General features: G+C 42.8%; 1 protein-coding gene across 7 annotated transcripts in view; it reads left to right on the top strand.

Moving 5' to 3' along the window:
• dcaf6 (ddb1 and cul4 associated factor 6) overlaps positions 1 to 17,962 on the top strand; it is a 94,349-nt gene that overhangs the window by 49,545 nt on the left and 26,842 nt on the right. For 4 of the 7 annotated variants that reach the window (XM_055644657.1, XM_055644658.1, XM_055644655.1 and 1 more), the window contains 4 exons: positions 8,135 to 8,191; positions 11,783 to 11,900; positions 12,448 to 12,563; positions 14,695 to 15,070. In XM_055644657.1, the coding sequence (XP_055500632.1) occupies positions 8,135 to 8,191; positions 11,783 to 11,900; positions 12,448 to 12,563; positions 14,695 to 15,070 (667 nt within the window). The remainder of the gene's footprint in view (positions 1 to 8,134; positions 8,192 to 11,782; positions 11,901 to 12,447; positions 12,564 to 14,694; positions 15,071 to 17,962) is intronic. The other 3 variants (XM_055644660.1, XM_055644656.1, XM_055644654.1) reach the window with 2 other exon arrangements.

The following is a 17,962-nucleotide window of genomic DNA, read 5'->3' as shown; positions in this document are numbered from 1 at the left end:
CCTGCCACATGCTTCTGGTGTCCGCGGTATTGAAGTGGTCTTCCACCCTTTGCCTGTGGATCTTTGGCCTTTTTTATGCCTTTGTTCAGCTTCAACCTGGCCGCACTGTAGGCAGAAGTGTCCCTGGATTTAAAGGCATTGTGGCGTGCCTTTAGCAGATCCTGAACCTCCTTGTTCATCCAGAGTTTCCGGTTTGGGAACATTTTTATTTGCTTGTCCACTGTGACAGTCTCCACACAGCAGTTGATGTAGGAGAGCACAGTGGATGTGTACTGCTCCAAGTCTACCTCTGTACCACTGTTTGCCTGTTGTGCAAACAGGTCCCAGTCGGTGCGATCAAAGCAGTCCTGGAGTTGTAGGGTGGTGTCCTCGGGCCATATTTTGTCTGTCCTTATTGCAGGTTTGGTCTTGCGGATGAGGGGTTTGTATGCAGGCAGTAGAAACAGTGAGAGGTGATCGGATTGTCCCAGGGATGGGCAGGGGAGAGCTCTGTAAGTGTCCTTGATGTTGGTGTACACTTTATCCAGCGTGTTTGAGGGCACATGCTGGTGGAATTTGCGGAGAGCGGCTCGTAGGTCGACCTGGTTAAAGTCCCCTGCAACAATGAAGGCACCGTCGGGGTGAGCATCCTGCTGCTTACTGATGGCCGAGTGCAGCTGTGCTAGCGCTAGGTTAGCATTAGCCTGTGGTGGGATGTATATGGCCATGATGATAACCACAGTAAACTCCCGAGGCAGGTAAAACGGCCCACATTTAAGCAGTAGGTATTCCAGGTCTGGGGAACAGTAGCTCTCTACTGCAGTGTGGTTGGTGCACCAGTCATTGTTGATGGTGCACTCCATAGCCCTCCATAGCCTGTCCTGCACCCCCACTCGCTTTCCACGTTTCTGCTTTCACTCCCGGCGCTTGCTCCATCTCCTACCCTCCGGAGTGGTGACCCAGGGGGCTGTTCTGGCCAGCTCCATCGGGATTTTGGTAAGGGTACTGTAGTACTCGCACGCCAGTTTCTCGTAGCCACGTCCGATATTGAGCAGTTCCGTGCGGCTCCATGTGCGACCCGTCGGGATTACGATGCGGGTCCTGGATTTCCTCGTCCTGGAGGTGAGTTTCTTCCTATGGTTTCTAGGGGTTCTGAGGTTTTTAAATACCTTATTTTCACAGCCGCGTTTGGTACCGGGCTGCTCCGAATTAACTCGGACTTGGGAGCGCAAAGCCGCTGCGTCTGAACGCGCCGCCATCTTCACCAAGAGGTTCACCAAGCTCTTCATCTTCACCAGAGGTTCAAGAGAGTGTTCATTGACATGCTGAATCTCCTCAATCTTCCAAGGAAGTTGAGATGTTGATGGGCATCAATGTGCTAGATCCAGGTCAGTACAGTGCATTCAGAAAGTATTCACAGAGAGTGGTGAATTTCACACAGAGAGTGGTGAATCTCTGAAACTCTCTGCCACAGAGGGTAGTTGAGGCCAGTTCATTGGCTATATTTATTTATTTATCTATTTATTTATCAATTTATTTATTTATTTTCTCCTTTTTGAGTGGGCGGCACGACTCGCGTCTGTCGTTTTTTTATTTATTGTCTCGATTGAATGTAGTTTAAAGTGTTTTATTTTTAAACTGTGTATGTGTGTGGGGGCGGGGGGGGGGGGGGGGGGGGGGGGGGGGGGGGGGGGGGGGGGGGGGGGGGGGGGGGTGCGGAAACTTTTAAAATCTTTCCCCTGCACGGAGAACCCGACCGTTTCTCTGTCGGGTCTCCATTGTTGTTGGGCCCTAGCACCGTGGAGCGGCCTCCAACCAGAACGACCTGGGGCTCCAGTCGCGGAGCTGCGGACCTACTTACCATCATGGAGCTGGCCGAGTTCGGAGCGGGAGGAGCAGTGGTCTGCTGCGACCCGACCCCAGAGATTCGGAGGCTCCAACCGCAGGTCAGGTGGACAGTAACACCGGGAGCCCGCGGCTCCCTGCTGGGAGACCGCTTTTCGGGGCTTCCGCAACGGCGACTTCTCCCGCCTGAGTTGCGTTGGTTGAAAATTACCTGGAGTGGGGCCTTACATCGCCCGGCGCGGCTTTAACAGCCGTGGGACTTGCTAGCACACGCCGGGGGCTCCAACAGCAAGACCCGGAGCACGGCCTTGCATCACCCAGCGCGGTTTTAATGGCCGCGGGACACTTACCATCGCCCGCCGGGGTCTTTGACTGACATCGGGAGGAGAATGAGGAGTGCAGGGGAGAGATAAGACTTTGCCTTCCATCACAGTGAGGAGGAGATTCACCGTGATTTTTTTTTTGTGTAAATTGTGTTATGTCTTGGTTCTTTTGTGTGTATGACTGCAGAAACCAAATTTTGTTTGAACTTCAATGAGGTTCAAATGCCAACAAATAAATTGTATTGTATTGTATTGTATTAAGAGGGAGTTAGATGTGGCCCTTGTGGCTAAAGGGATCAGGGGGTATGGAGAGAAGGCAGGTACAGGATACTGAGTTGGATGATCAGCCATGATCATATTGAATGACGGTGCAGGCTCGAAGGGCCGAATGGCCTACTCCTGCACCTATTTTCTATGTTTCTATTCAGACCCCTTCACGTTTTCCACATTTTGTTTCGTTACAGAATTAATCTAAAATTGATTACATTCATTTTTTTTTAATCATCAATTTACACACAATACCCCATAATAAAAAAAGTGAAAACATGTGTTAGAAATTTTTGCAAAGTAATTAAAAAGAAATAACTGAAATATCACATTTACTTAAGTATTCAGACCCTTTACTGAGTACTTTGTTGAGGCACCTTTGGCAGCGATTACTGCCTCAAGTCTTCTTGGGTATGACGCTACAAGCTTGGCACACCTGTATTTGTGTAATTTCTCCCATTCTTCTCTGCAGATCCTCTCAAGCTCTGTCTGGTTGGATGGCGAGCGTCGATGCACAGCTATTTTCAGGTCTCTCCAGAGATGTTGAATCTGGTTCAAGTCTAGGCTCTGGCTAGGCCACTCAAGGACGTTCACAGACTTCAATAGTCAATAGTCAATAGTCCCAATTTAATTGTCATTTGGACCCCTTGAGGTCCAAACGAAATGCCGTTTCTGCAGCCATACATTACAAACAAATAGACCCCAGACACAACATAATTGTGACATAAACAACATCGCTGTGATGGAAGGCCAAAAAAAAAAAAGTTATCTCTCCACTGCACTCTTTTCCCCCCCCCCGATGTCAGAGTCAAAGTCAAAGCCCTCGGCTGGCAATGGCGATTGTCCCGCGGCCATTAAAGCCACGCCGGGTGGTGCGAGGTCGCACACCGGGTCTTGGTGTTAGAGCCCCCGGCGTGCGCTCGCAGAGTCCCGCGGCCATTCCAAGCTGCGCGGGGCAGTGATGTTAGGCCCCGCTCCAGGAGCTCTTCGACCCCGCAACTTGGGCGGGAGAAGTCGCCGTTGCAGGAGCCCTGAAAAGCGGTCTCCCTCCAGGGACCCGTGGGCTCCCGGTGCCGCCGTCCGCAGACCCGCAGCTGCAGCCTCCGAATCAGCAGCAGCAGTAGCAGCAGCAGCAGCAGCAGCAGCGCTCCACCACCGCTCCACCCGCTCTGGACTCAGCCAGCTCCGCGACGGTGAGGTGAGTCGGCACCAGAGTCCCCGGCTTCTTCTGTTGGAGGCCGCTCCTCATTGCAGCCCCAACGACAACTGAGACCCGACAAGAAAAAGTCGGGTCTCCAGTGCAGGGAGAGATTTAAAAGTTACCCCCTCCCTCCCACCCCCCCACACACACACCCCAACAAAAAATAACAAAAACTTCATATAAACATAGACAAAAAATAATAAAAACGCGGACGGGCTGCAGAGGCCGCTGCTGACGAGAGTCGCGCCGCCTACCGTCACTCCAGCTTTGTCTTGGCTGTGTGTTTGGGGTTGTTGTCGTGTTGGAATGTGATCCTCCCCCCCAGTCTGAGGTCCCGAATGCTCTGGAGCAGATTTTCATCAAGGATCTCTGTACTTTGCTCCGTTCATCTTTCCCTTGATCCTGACTAGTCTCCCAGTTCCTGCCGCTGATAAACATCCCCACAGCATGATGCTGCCACCACCATGCTTCACTGTAGGTATGGTAGTGGCCAGGTGATGAGCGGTGCCTGGATTCTTCCAGATGTGACGCTTGGCATTCAGGCCAAAGAGTTCAATCTTGGTTTCATCAGAACATAGAATCCTGTTTAGGTGCCTTTGCAAAACTCCAAGCGGGCTGTCATGTGCCTTTTACTGAGGATTCCTTTGTCTTCATAACTTGGGTTTTGCTCTGACATGCACTGTCAACTGTAGGACTTTATCTAGACAGGCGTGTGCCTTTCCAAATCATGTAATACCAATTTAATTTACCACTGGTGGACTCCAATCAAGTTGTAGAAACATCTCGAGGATAATCAATGGAAACAGGATGGACTTAAGCTCAATTTTGAGTGTCAGAGCAAAGGGTCTGAATACTTACGTAAATGTGATATTTCAGTTATTTCTTTTTAATTACTTTGTGAAAATGTCTAAACACCTGTTTTTACTTCTTCATTCTGGGGTATTGTGTATAGATTGATGATAAAAAAAAAAATTTAATCCATTTTAAAATAAGGCTGTAACGCAACAAAATGTGGAAAGTTCAAAAAGTGAAGGGGTCTGAATACTTTCTGAATGCACTGTAACAGGTAACCAGGTCCTATTGACTTCTAATTATTGATCATCACATTTTAGGATTCTCTGTGGTCACAAATCCAGCTGGCTGCACCTCAAACAATGTGGAAATTGTGTATTTCTATACTGCACCCTCCTCTCACTGCAAACTAATTCTTCAACTGATTTTTTTTTAATGGTTTTTCCAAATTAATGATTTGTTCCTTCAAATTGCAAATTTTAATGATCAATTCCATCTTGAGGATAAATTGTCTTTCTGAAGGTGACCTTCTGATTTGCAAATGTTCACACCATCGGGACTGTGAACATCATTGTGCTCTTGGACAGGTACATGGTTTCTCAAACATACGTTGTGTGTTGCACAATATTCCAACCACAATAAGAGAGCCAACCAATTGTAGAACAGCTTCCTTATCTAATAAATCAAATAACCTCAATGGGTTATGTCTGCCCTTTAGTGAAAATTAAAACTGTTTCTTCCAATGGACAATGAAACTGTAACCATTAAAGTCGTAGAGTCATACAGCATAGAAACAGGCCTTTCCGCCCAACAGCCACGCCGACCTACATGTCCCATCAATACTAATCCCACGTGTCTTTGTTTGGGCCATATCCCACTAAACCCGTCCTGTCCATGTACCTGTCCAAATGTTTCTTAAACGTTGCGATAGTACCTGTCTCGATTACCTTCTCCGGCAGCTCATTCCATACACCGTTTTGTGTAAAAAAAAAAAAGTTACCCCTCGGGTTCCTATTAATTCATTCCCCTGTCACCATAAACCCATGTCCTCTGGGTCTTATCTCAATGTTAAGTTGCTCCATCTGCTCTGCCGTAAGTGCATGGAGATCAGCTCATTGTGTTGCATATTGTTCCCAGAAAATTGTATTTCAATTATATTTCAAAAATCTTATCTTGAGTTATGGTGGGTGACCTGTATTTTTCTTTTTTCCTTTGTGCTGCTATATGAAACAATATAAGTTTTATGTACAGTATAAAGAGCACTGGCAAGTGAAGTCGCATAAGCAAATTGTTTACGTGCCTACAACAATAGAGTTCTCTGCAAGACCATTTCATCTTTGTTTTTCTTGATCTGATTCCTTAAATCTTTTAACTTGGATGATCCCAACATAATCTCCTGGGATGTTGCTGGAATATAGCTGATCTTTCTCCCAACATGTTTTTCTCCATATCCATGTTGCCAAATGTTTCTTTGTGCATCTTTTTCCTCATTTTTTGGCATTTGGGCATTTATTATCCATCTCTAATTGTCCTTGAAGTGGTGTCGGTGAACGTTTGGTGAGGAGACTTGGCACACGTAACTCCTGCTGAGATTCCTTACACTCTGGTTTATTTTTCTTTTGCCTGTTATTTAATTACGTCAACCCTGCTTTCTTTCTTGGGACAAATCTGGACGTTGATTGTCTTCAATTATCTAGTGGTGACTTCCTATAGAGTCTGTCCTTCCTTTCCCATTAAAGCTTTATGTGAGTTTCAGTCTGTTCAGCACCAACTGTATTGGTGAACTAAACCTCCATTCATATCCAGAATTTGCAATTTCTGGTTGCATTTACAAGCTTTGGAAGGAAATCATTAAAAGATTCACCCTGTTCCTGCCTCAGGATTTGGAACTCAATCTGCGGGTCCCATGATCCGATTTTGGCTTGAAGTGCAAAGATCTTGTTTAAAATGTATTCTCTGATTCAGTCATTTTCCTCCTGTCCACAAAAGGATGTAGCTGACTGGTATCCTGCAGAAAACACTTTACAGTTTATGTTTCTGCTTGTATTTGGAATCGCCCTCATAATGCTATCAGCCTCCCAGTTCATCGTAGGCTGGAATGGTGAAATCATTATAGCCAGCTAATTGCACATTTCTGTACAATTCCCTGCTTACTATTGATTTTAATTTTGAGTCAAGTCCAGTGTTTACATTATTCCTGATGTATGAAATTTTATTCACTGGACTTTTGTCACATGTTGTTCCCAGAGTCCCATTTCCCAATTATCCCAGGGGGCAGCACAGTGGTACAGCGGTAGAGTTTCTGACTTAAAGTGCCAGAGACCTGGGTTTGATGCTGACTACGGGTGCTGCCTGTACGTACTCCCTTGACCGCATGGGTTTTCTCTGCTTTCCTCCAAGACTCCAGAGATGTACAGGTTTCTAGGTTAATTATCTTCGGTAAAAATTGTAAATTGTCCCAAGTCTGTCGGCTAGTACTATTAACATAGAAATAGAAAATAGGTGCAGGAGTAGGCCATTCGGCCCTTTGAGCCTGCACCGCCATTCAATATGATCATGGCTGATCATCCAACTCGGTATCCTGTACCTGCCTTCTCTCCATACCCCCTGATCCCTTTAGCCACAAGGACCACATCTAACTCCTTCTTAAATATAGCCAATGAACTGGCCTCAACTACCTTCTGAGGCAGAGAATTCCAGAGTACGAGAATCGCTGATCGGCGCTGACTCGGTGGGCTGAAGGACCTGTTTACGGCTGTATCTCTAAACCAAGCTAAACTAAAATTATACTTAAGAATCAAATGTGTGGATTGCATCAGGTCTATTTTATCGTCGACTTGCCATGTCCAGCTGAATTGTACAATCTATATTTTATACACAGAATGTAATACACTAGTGGGGAATGTGATACAGTGAGTACAAATGGTTGACTTGCACTTTTAACAAACTGGATCCTATGCAATCATACAACAATATAACAATTATCCATTTTGGAGTTGATTTAGATTGGTATTCTCCAGGCTTTTCGTAGTATATAAAGCTCCTGCAAATTTCTGCTTATCTGAGGAAAATCAGTAGACCATAACTTTGAGAGCATAAGCAAAAAAAAGGCCGTCTGCACAACGGTCTTGACTCAAAACGTCTCCTGTCCATTACCTCTGCAAGTTCCTCCAGCACTCAGTATTTTCTTTGCACAAAAAAAAAAATCATGTTGGTGAAAAGGAGATTCAGTATCACATGTCAAGTTGAGTGTTGAGATGATAAATTAACTCTTCTATTAAGTTTTGGTCCATTTCGTTCCATTGCCAGGTTGTGGTTTGTCTCGAGGTTTAAACTTCATGGTTTCACCAGCAGAAATGAGTTCCAAATCCTGAGGCATGGAACCAGGAGTCCTGCACGGTTAAATAGAAAAGATTCATCTTAAGGACACTAATCATAATATCAAACATCAGAATCCTTTATATAATAACGAATCAGTTGAAACAGAAATTCATTTAGCCTTTATTTGAACATAAATTGTGTGTTTTAAATCTGAGGAAGCATATTATTTTTTTTGTAATTGTTATTCCAATTTGCATTCATTATCTCACAGCAAATCCCTAATTTATCACCTTGAAAAAAATGAATTTTAAAAGCAAGTATTGCACAGCTTTGTGGCATTTTTTTCTTGGGATTACAATTTACAGGTCCAATTTAATTTTGAAGTTGCATCTAATTTTTGTTTCAGATTCCCCTTCTGTGGTAAACAAACAGCTTGGATCCATGTCACTTGATGAGCAACAGGGTGCGTTCAGCAAGAGATATGTGATTTAACACATATTTCTTCATTAGTTCCTTTTATGATTTCATCTTCTGTCTATAGATTTTTTTTTGTTTTCAGTTTCTGTTTTTGTTTCATGATGTCTTTGTTTCAGGGTGGCAAGCTGCGGCCACTCTGGGCTGTTTTATTTGAAAAGCATTTAATAAAGTCCACCTTTTTTGATTCCTTTGTTACCTGCTGTGAGAATAACGGAATCAATTGTATTCTTCAATATTGCCAGCTTTATAAACAACAAATTTCATAATGCCATTTAAAAGAAAAAGCTTTTAACATTAAAATATGTATTTCTATCTTTCCAGCCATTTTTGAGTCGGGTTTCTTGTGGGTTCAGCACAGAGCAAACTAACCTATTGTTATAACATGTAGAAACAAATAACTACAGATTTGGGTTTATTCCAAAGATAGACGCAAAGTGCTGGAGTAACTCAGCAGATCAGGTATCTCTGGATAGGTGGTGTTTTGGCACTTCTTCCTGACCTTAAACCTCACCCATTCTTTTTCTCTAGTGATGCCGCCTGACCCGCTGAGTTATTCCAGCACTTTGTGTCTATCTTTAGTCTATTGCTATCCTCCTTATGAGCCTTTTTTTTAAAGATAAATGTTTTGCAATACTTTGGTAAGGAGAATACTTGTTATGCATTTATGCATCACTACCACACCTTGAATTCAAAACTTAGTTCCAATGTACCTCATGAATCATAGTCATACAGCATAGAAACAGACCCGTTGCCCCAACTTCTCTGTGCCAACCTATATATTCCATCTACGCTGGTCGCACCATCCCACATTTGCCCTTATTCCTCTAATTCTTTCCTATCCATGTGTCTGTCCAAATGTCTTTTAAATGTTGTTATGGTACCTGCCTCAACGACACCCTCTGGCAGCTCGTTCCATATACCCACCACCCTCATGGAAGGTAATCTGACAGAAAGTTTACCGAAAGGCCAAAATCTGAAATTACTTGTTTTTGAAGGGCATACAAGAGTCCTTGGCAGAGGGTTAAGGCCATGATCTTTGAAGCTGGCAGTCACCAATGGTCGATCTATGAAATTTGAAAAAGTTTGTTAGAGGAAGGCAGAGTTTTCAAAGGATTTTGAGAAGGCTACCAGAGGGGGAAGGAAACTGAAGGATACAAATATCAAATTTTAGGCAGCAAAGGCATATACTGTACATGTGAGAGACTGACTGCTGTGAGAATTGATATGGTATAGGATGCAGGCGCCAAATTAGTAGAAAGTTGATAGATGTGAAATATGGGCAGGCAGACAGGACAGTTTTGAAGTAGCCACAATGAAAAGAAAAGTGGAAAAGTTGGAAACAAATACAGCAGATTAGTATAAGAGAAAATGACGATTCTGTTCATCAAAACATAAAATATTAATTATAAATGCAGACTGACATCCTTTGTATTTCTGGCAAAATCTGTCTGAATTTTGTTAATTAGCTTTTAATTGTTAATGGTGTTTTTGTGTCTGGATAAATATTGTTTTTTAGAACCGTGGTAAATGTTCTTTCTTCCATCCAATCCTCTCCTCCTGACCCAACTCGTAGCGCATTATAAAAATCAACTAGTTTCTTCCCCTTTTGTTGTCTTCCTTTTAATTTCTATGATAAGAGAGGTAGCTTTAAGATTTGGAAGCAGTTTTGTTTTGTTTTTTTCTCCCCATGTGGTGTTGCTGCAAACTTAAATGAACGCGTTCAGTGATCCATATCTTGTAACTTTCCTGAGTTATAACATTATATAAGTAGTAAATTCAATGTTATGGGTTAGGAAAAAATGGGACTGGATATTATATGATGTATGGGTATAATTTAGCCTTCAGTGAAGATGCAGTCTTAATAAAAACCTTAGTTTCCATTGATTACAGAGATTATCTCCTAGCAATGTATAGAAACAAAGAATTGTAGATGCTGGTTTATGCCAAAGATAGGCACACATTGCTGGAGTAACTCAGCGGATCAGGCAGTTTCCCTGGAGAAAAAGGATAGATGACGTTTCCAGTCAGGACCTTTCTTCAAGCTTGATGCTGTGTGACCACCTGAGTTACTCGCGCACCTTCTGAGCGATATATGTTGCTTTATAATAGAAGGAGCTGCCAATGCTGGCTTACAAAAAATACACAAAGTGCAGTAGTAACACAGCAGGGCAGGTAGCACCTCTGGAAGACATGGATAGGTGACGTTTAGGATTTGAGTCTCAACACCAGAAACTCATGTTCTCCAGTGATGCTGCCCGAGCTGCTGAGCTACTCCAGCACTTTGTGTCTTTTTATATTATTTTATACTTCCTTTACATTTAGAGTTTCTTAACATGAGGCACAGGGACAAAATTAATCCTGCTTTATCCTGAATAGTATTGATTAATGGGAACATTATTGGTGTGGGATGAATAACTTTGGGGTTCTTTCTCAACTTCTGGAAAAAAAGGTTGGGCAATGTTTTGGGAGAGTTTATCTCTTCAATGACCATCAAATGAAGATTTGAAACTAGATTGAAATGTAGTTTACAATAAAATAGCATACACATTTGTGTGGTTTTTTTTTAGTCCTTCGTTGGTATAAGGCAAGATTGGCATTTAATGCCCATCCCTGATTGAACTGAGTTGTTTGCTAGGCCATTTCAAAGGGCAGTTAAGAGTCAACCATGTTGCTGTAGGTCTGGTGAGTCGTATAGGCCAGACCAGGTAAGGTTTACATATGACAGCCTAGTAGTTTCGCCATTACCGTTACGGAAACTTGCATTTTATTCCACATGAAGTTGATTAATTTAATTTAACTTCCCCAACTGCCAAATGGATCTAAACGTCTGTGTGGATTGTTAGTCCAGGCCTCTGGATTACTAGTTCGACAACCTGACTAGTATGCAGCTACAGGTCTTAGTTTCACTTCCTACGCACCAGAGAAAACAATTATGAAACATATAGATAGACACAAGGAACTGCAGATGCTGGTTTATTACAACAAAAACACCGAGTGCTGGAATTGCTCAGTGGATCAAGCGGCACTCTGGAGAGCATGGATGGGTAATGTTTAGGATTTGAGTCTGAAGTAGGGTCCCAATCTGAAACTTCACCTATCCATGTTCCCCAGAGATGCTGCCTGACCTGCTGAGTTACTCCAGCACCTTGTGTCTTTTTATGCACAAAATAAACCTGGATTCACAATTAATGTTCAGTCTGTAAATAAACATTTGTATCTTTAATGTAGGTAAGATTCTGTTCCCATTTATCGGTGCCTTTTGCTCAGTATCAGGGAGTGGAGAATCATTATTTTCTTTTGCTGCTTAAATTCCAAAAATGTTCTAGTGCCTTTTCTTATTATTTAATATTGTTAATCTATTAATTAAACTGATCATAGATTAATTATGATATTTTTTTTGAATTTATAACATTAACAACATAATTAACTAATATTCATTTTTATACATAGTAATAATTAAATTATAAAAATGTTAATTATAACAATTAGAACTGTAAGATTGTGTTGATTGCACAGAGAAAAGTAAACTTATTTCTAATTAGCCTTCCATCCTTATGTGGGTATTTAATGTTTGCAGGTAACAGTGCAGATAGTTCCAGGATTAGAACACCAGGTGCTGAACCAGTTCTAAGTCTGCATTATAGTACAGAGGGAACCACTGCCAGCACGATTAAACTAGACTTCACCGATGAATGGTAAGTATAATCTGAATGGTAAAATGCACATTGACACTTGTTAAAATGTGAACGTTGTTTGTATTTGGAAAGTAAAATAAATCCCTTTTGCTTTCACAGCTAATTTACATTTGAAATGGTCCATTTAAAATGATTGTTGAACCATTGCATTTTTGGGTTACTTTAATGATAATTTAATTTATGATTGTTATAAATGAAATGGAGTTCTTCAGCCAAAAATGTTTGGGTGAAACACAGAAGATTGACTATTCACCATGCAGTTGTTTTGAAGGATTTAGAAATGCAATTAATAAAGAATAGATTAGCGGGTAGAGCTGCTGTCGCACCGCGCCAGAGACCCAGGTTCGATCCTGGCCTCGGGTGCTGCCTGAGTGGAATGTGTTTGTTCTCTCTGCTAATTACGCCCAAGTGGGACAGGCCCTTAAGTCTTTACATGTCTCAAAATGCAAAACTGGAAAATAACTTTTCCTTTATATGTTAGTTCTTACAACAGCCTGAAGATTAGAATATTAACTTGATTTAACAGTTTGTTTTATTTAAATGCAAGGAACAATTCAGCTTCAACCTCTAGAGGAACAGGAATTCAAAGCAAGCAAAGTAATCGGCAAACACAAATCCCCAAAGGGCATTCGGAAGAAACACTGGCCACAAGTAAGACTGCAGGTATTCTACATTAAATAGATGGAAAAATGACTTGGGAACAGTGGAAACAGGCCCTTTGGCCCAACTTGCCCAAACTGACCAACATGTCCCATCTACACTAGTCCCACCTGCCTGCGTTTGGCCCATATTTCTCCAAACCTGTTCTATCCACGTACCAGTCTAAATATTTCTTAAACTTTGCGATAATACCCGCCTCAATTACCTCTTCCGACAGTTCGTTCCATATGCCCACCAACCTTTGTATGAAAAAATTACCCCTCAGGTTCCTATTGAATCTTTCCCCCCTCACCTTAAACTTATGTTCTCTGGCTCTCGATTCCCTTGCTCTGGGCAAGAGACCCTGTGCATCTACCCGATCAATTCCTCTCATGATTTTGTACAGCTCAAGGGTGGCATGGTGGCATGGTGGCACAGAGGTAGAATTGCTGCCTTACAGCGCTTGCAGTGCCGGAAACCCGGGTTCGATCCAGACTACAGGTGCTGTCTGTATGGAGTTTGTACGTTCTCCCCGTGGTTGTCTCTGAAATCATCGGTTTCCTCCCACACTCCAAAGACGTACAGATTTGTAGGTTAATTGGTGTGGTGTATGTGTAAATTGTCCCTAGTGTGTAGGACTGTGTTGCTGTGCCGGGATCGCTGGTCAGTGTGGACTTGGTGGGCCGAAGGGCCTGTTTTCGCAATGTATCTCTAAACCGCAAGTCTTAAAATATATATTTTTTAATTCCCTTTTCCAATTCATTTGTTGGACATCTTAAAACTGGTGGAGTCATGATCTTGAGGTACCCAGCCTAAGATTCACCCAACAATCACAATATTTATGTAGTTGGTCTTGTTAAGGCTCTGGTGAATAGTGATCCTTGGATATTAAGAGTTGGTAAACCTGACAGTGGTAATGCCATTTATATCAAAGGTTGGTGGTTAGTATCTCATTTACCTCCCAGTTGATTTCCTGCACTAATGTTGATTGCCATATATCAGTCAGGTCTGAATGTTCAGGTTGTATTGCATGCCATTATGGGGCAGGCAAATGAAATGTAACATTATGCAGTCATCAGCAAAAATTCCCGCTTCTAACGTCATAACTTAGTGAAAGTCATTAATGAAAGTGAGGCATGAGGACACACCCCAAGATCCATCTGTACATCAATGCTCCTGTGTCCTGTCATTTAAGGGCCTGTCCCACTTACACAATTTTTTTTCGGCGACTGCCGGCACCCATTATAGTCACAGCAGGTTGCCAAAAATGTTCAACATGTTGAAAATCCAGTGGTGACCAGAAAAATGTACGGCTCTTTGGGCGTCATGTCGCGGGGTGATGCCTGTATGGTCGTGAGCAGTCTCCCAAAGAGTTGTACCTTTTTCTGGTCGCTGCTGGATTTTCAGCATGTTGAAAATTTTTGGCGACATGCTTGCGACTATGACGGGTGCCAGCAGTCGCCAAAAAAAATCGCATGTGGGACAGGCCCTTTACTGTATCATTTCCTCTTCCTTTGTAAGCGCAGCATCTTCCATTTGTCTGGATTAAGCTCAACCTCTCATTTCTTTGCCCATATTTTCATATGATCTATATCCTTCAGAAATTTTCCTCACTTCCACGAATGCTTCCACCAATTGTATAATCTACAATAATACTGTGTCTAGGAACGAACTGCAGATGCTAGTTTACACCGAAGATAGACACAAAATGCTGGAGTAACACAGCGGGTCAGGCAGCATCTCTGGAGAAAAGGAATAGGTGACATTTTGGGCTGAAGAAGGGTTCCGACTTGAAACGTCACCTATTCCTTTTCTCCAGGGATGCTGCCAGACTCGCTGAGTTACTCCAGCATTTTGTGTCTACAAATGTACTAATCCGTTTACCTACACTTTCATGTAACTCGTTTATATCTATTGCCATGTTTAATGTTTTCTGGTGTGTAATAGACAAATGTGCAAATTTTCTACATAGCTGCTAGTTCTTGTGTGATTTTGGGTGCTAGCTACATATTTTTTGACCAACAAATGCTTCTTGGGTCCTTAAAGTTCCACTAACTTGGGGGTTAACGTCATACAATAAATGTGGATCTTTTTAATCTGAATTTGAATCGAAATTGTATTTTTAACTCACTGCTGTCTCTTTGTTATCTTGTAGATGTTTCAACAGTCGAGTCAGCTGAGCAATCAGGTAAAAGAATATGCAAGGTGAGGCATGTGGGAGTGGATGATGCTCATAACGAAGGGAGTGTATCGGAAGAAACCAAGGACAGTGTGTTAGATTATAGCTGCCAATCCGTCCCAGCAGTCTTAGATGAGGGAAGCCAACAACAGGAAGAAGCTGCTGCTTGCCAGAGTCTAGAAACTAATGAGAGCTGCACCAAAATGACTGAATCCACGCAGCAGTCGGATCCAACAAGGTTGAATAACCAGGATGAGCCGACTAGAACGACGGCCAGCCGTGAAACAGATGACAGTGATGATGACCCTGTCTTAATACCATCTTCCCGGTTTAGGGCAGGACCAGGACACAGGTAAGATCAGAGCTACCCGATTATAAATTTAAGCCACTTAACCACGAAGCCGGAGGTCGGTTTTTCTGCTGAATTGGTTGTGATTTTATTTTAAATGGTAATTTTGATCAATTTTTAAATCAAATGCAGATCCTACTTGAGAAGAAATTCAAGGTTTCCTCAGGTTAAGGCAGGGTTCTGTTACTGAAAGGTCACCAAGTGCTGGAGAAACTCAGCGGGTCAGGCAGTATCTCTGGAGAACATGAGTAGGTGACGTTTCAGGTCAGGTCCCTTCTTCAGACTGGTCTCCTGTTCATGTCCTTCAGAGATGCTGCTGGTTTGAAGAAGGGTCCCAATCTGAGATGTCACCTATCCATGTTCTCCTCTCCGGAGATGCTGCCTGACCTGTTGAATTACTCCAGCATTTTGTGTCTTTTTGTATATTAACCAGCATCTCCAGTTCCTTGTTTCTACTTCTGTTCCTGAGAATAGTTCATAACCCAAACGGTTCGCAGGATGGGTCTGCGGTTGTCTATGGCAATATATTGAAACAAAAACGTTGAGCAACCAAGGTCAAGGCACAGTTAAACCAGGGTGTATTAACTTATCTATTCAGATATATCCACCTGCCACAATAGTCAATAGGTGCAGGAGTAAGCCATTCTGCCCCTCGAGCGAGCATTGCCATTCAATGTGATCATGGCTGATCATCCACAATCAATACCCCGTTCCTGCCTTCTCCCCATATCCCTTGACTCCGCTATATTTAAGGTCTCTCTTGAAAGCATCCAGAGAACCAGCCTCCACTGCCCTCTGAGATAGAGATTCCACAGACTCACAACTCTCTGTGTGAAAAAGTTTTTCCTCGTCTCCGTTCTAAATGGCTTACCCTTTATTCTTAAACTGTGGCCCCTTGTTCTGGACTCCCCCCAACATCGGGAACATATTTCCTGCCTCTAGCGTGTCCAAACCTTTAATAATCTTTTGTTTCAATAAGATACCCTCTCACCCTTCTAAATTCCAGAGTATAGGAGCCCAGCCGCTCTATTCTATCAACATATGACAGTCCTGCCATCCCGGGAATTAACCTGGTGAACCTACACTGCACTCCCTCAATAGCAAGAATGTCCTTCGTCAAATTGGGAGACCAAAACTGCACGCAATACTCCAGGTGTGGTCTCACTAGGGTACAATTGCAGAAGGACCTCTTTGTTCCTATACTCAACTCCTCTTGTTGTGAAGGCCAACATGCCATTTGCTTTCTTCACTGCCTGCTGTACCTGTATGCTTACTTTCAATGACTGATGAACAAGGCCCCCCAGATCCTGTTGTACTTCCCCTTTTCCCAACTTGACTCCATTCAGATAATAATCTGCCTTCCTGTTTTTGCCACCAAAGTGGATAACCTCCCATTTATCCAAATTAAACTGCATCGGCCATGCATCTGCCCACTGACCCAACCTGTCCAAGTCACCCTGCTTTCTCATAGCATCCTCTTCACAGTTCACACTACCACCCAGCTTTATGTCAACTGCAAATTTGCTAATGTTACTTTCAATCCCTTCATCTAAATCTTTAATGTATATTGTAAATAGCTGGAGTCCCAGCACCGAGTATTGCAGTACCCCACTAGTCACTGCCTGCCATTCTGAAAGGGACATGTTAATCCCTATTCTTTGTTTCTTATCTGCCAACCAATTTTCTATCCATGTCAGCACCCTACCCCCAATACCATGTGCTCTAATTTTGCCCACTAATCTCCTATGTGGGACCTTATCAAATGCTCCCACATGGCAGTCCCTACAGCCAGCAAATAAGTTCCACTGGCTTCCCAAACGCTTGTTTATATGTACAAGCTGTACATAACCTGACCAGGATCTCTGCATAAAATTTGAATGTTATTTAGGTTCTAGGATTATGGTTCAAACTTGTGTTTAAGCAAATCAGATTGCCAGAACTACCATTTTAGTTCTTGTAATTTTTTCTTCCGTTGTGTTGCAAATGAGGTGTAAAAGATCTTTGGGAATGCTGGTGCAGGTTTCCCAAAAGATTAATTTGTAGATTGAGTAAACGGTAAGGAAGACAAATGCAATGTTAGCATTTATTTTGAAGGGACTGGAATATAAAAGCAAGGATGTAATTGTGAGGCTTTATCAGGCGTTGGTGAGACCACATTTGGAATATTATGTGTGAGAATATTATGCGTAGGCAGGCTCAGCTTTGATCTGTACCTTCCCATACTTCTAGTGCCCCCTCTGATTCTCAGTCTGATGAAGGGTCTTGAGCTGAAACGTCACCTAGTCCTTTTTTCCAGAGATGATGCCTGATCTGCTGAGTTACTCCAGCATTTTGTGTCTGTCTTTAGAAGATTATGAGCAGTTTTGGGCCTGATATCTGAAGAGGGGATGGACTGGCTTTGCAGAGGATCCAAAAGAGGTTTACAAGAATGATCCCAGAAATGATTGGGTTAACGTATTAGTTTTGAATGTTTCTGGGCCTGTACTTGCTGGAGTTTAGAAGGATGAGAGGGAAATTTCATTGAAACCTACCTGGATAATGAAAGGCTTAGATGGAGTAGACGTGGAAAGGATACAGGAAAGAATGGGGGAGAAAAAAAGAGGGAGGATGTTTGTTGGTTAGTTACCTAAAATTGGAGAATTCAATGTTCATACCATTGGGGATTTCAGCTACGGTCAGTTATCGACAGCTGTGGGGATCAATTGTACAGGGGGTTGTTTATATTTAATGATGCAGTGTGGAAACAGGCCCTTCGGCCCACCGAATCAACTCTGATCACTGACCACCCTTTCACACTAGTTCTGTCTTCCCACTTTTTCATTCACTCCCTACACGCTAGGGGCAATTTACAGAGGCCAATTAAACTACAAACCTCCATGTCTTTGTGTTGTGGGA

This window comes from Leucoraja erinacea, chromosome 13, assembly GCF_028641065.1.
Source record: "Leucoraja erinacea ecotype New England chromosome 13, Leri_hhj_1, whole genome shotgun sequence".
NCBI lineage: Eukaryota > Metazoa > Chordata > Chondrichthyes > Rajiformes > Rajidae > Leucoraja > Leucoraja erinaceus.
The sequence above is the reverse complement of the archived record's forward strand: the minus strand, read 5'-3'. Positions and strand labels throughout refer to the sequence as shown.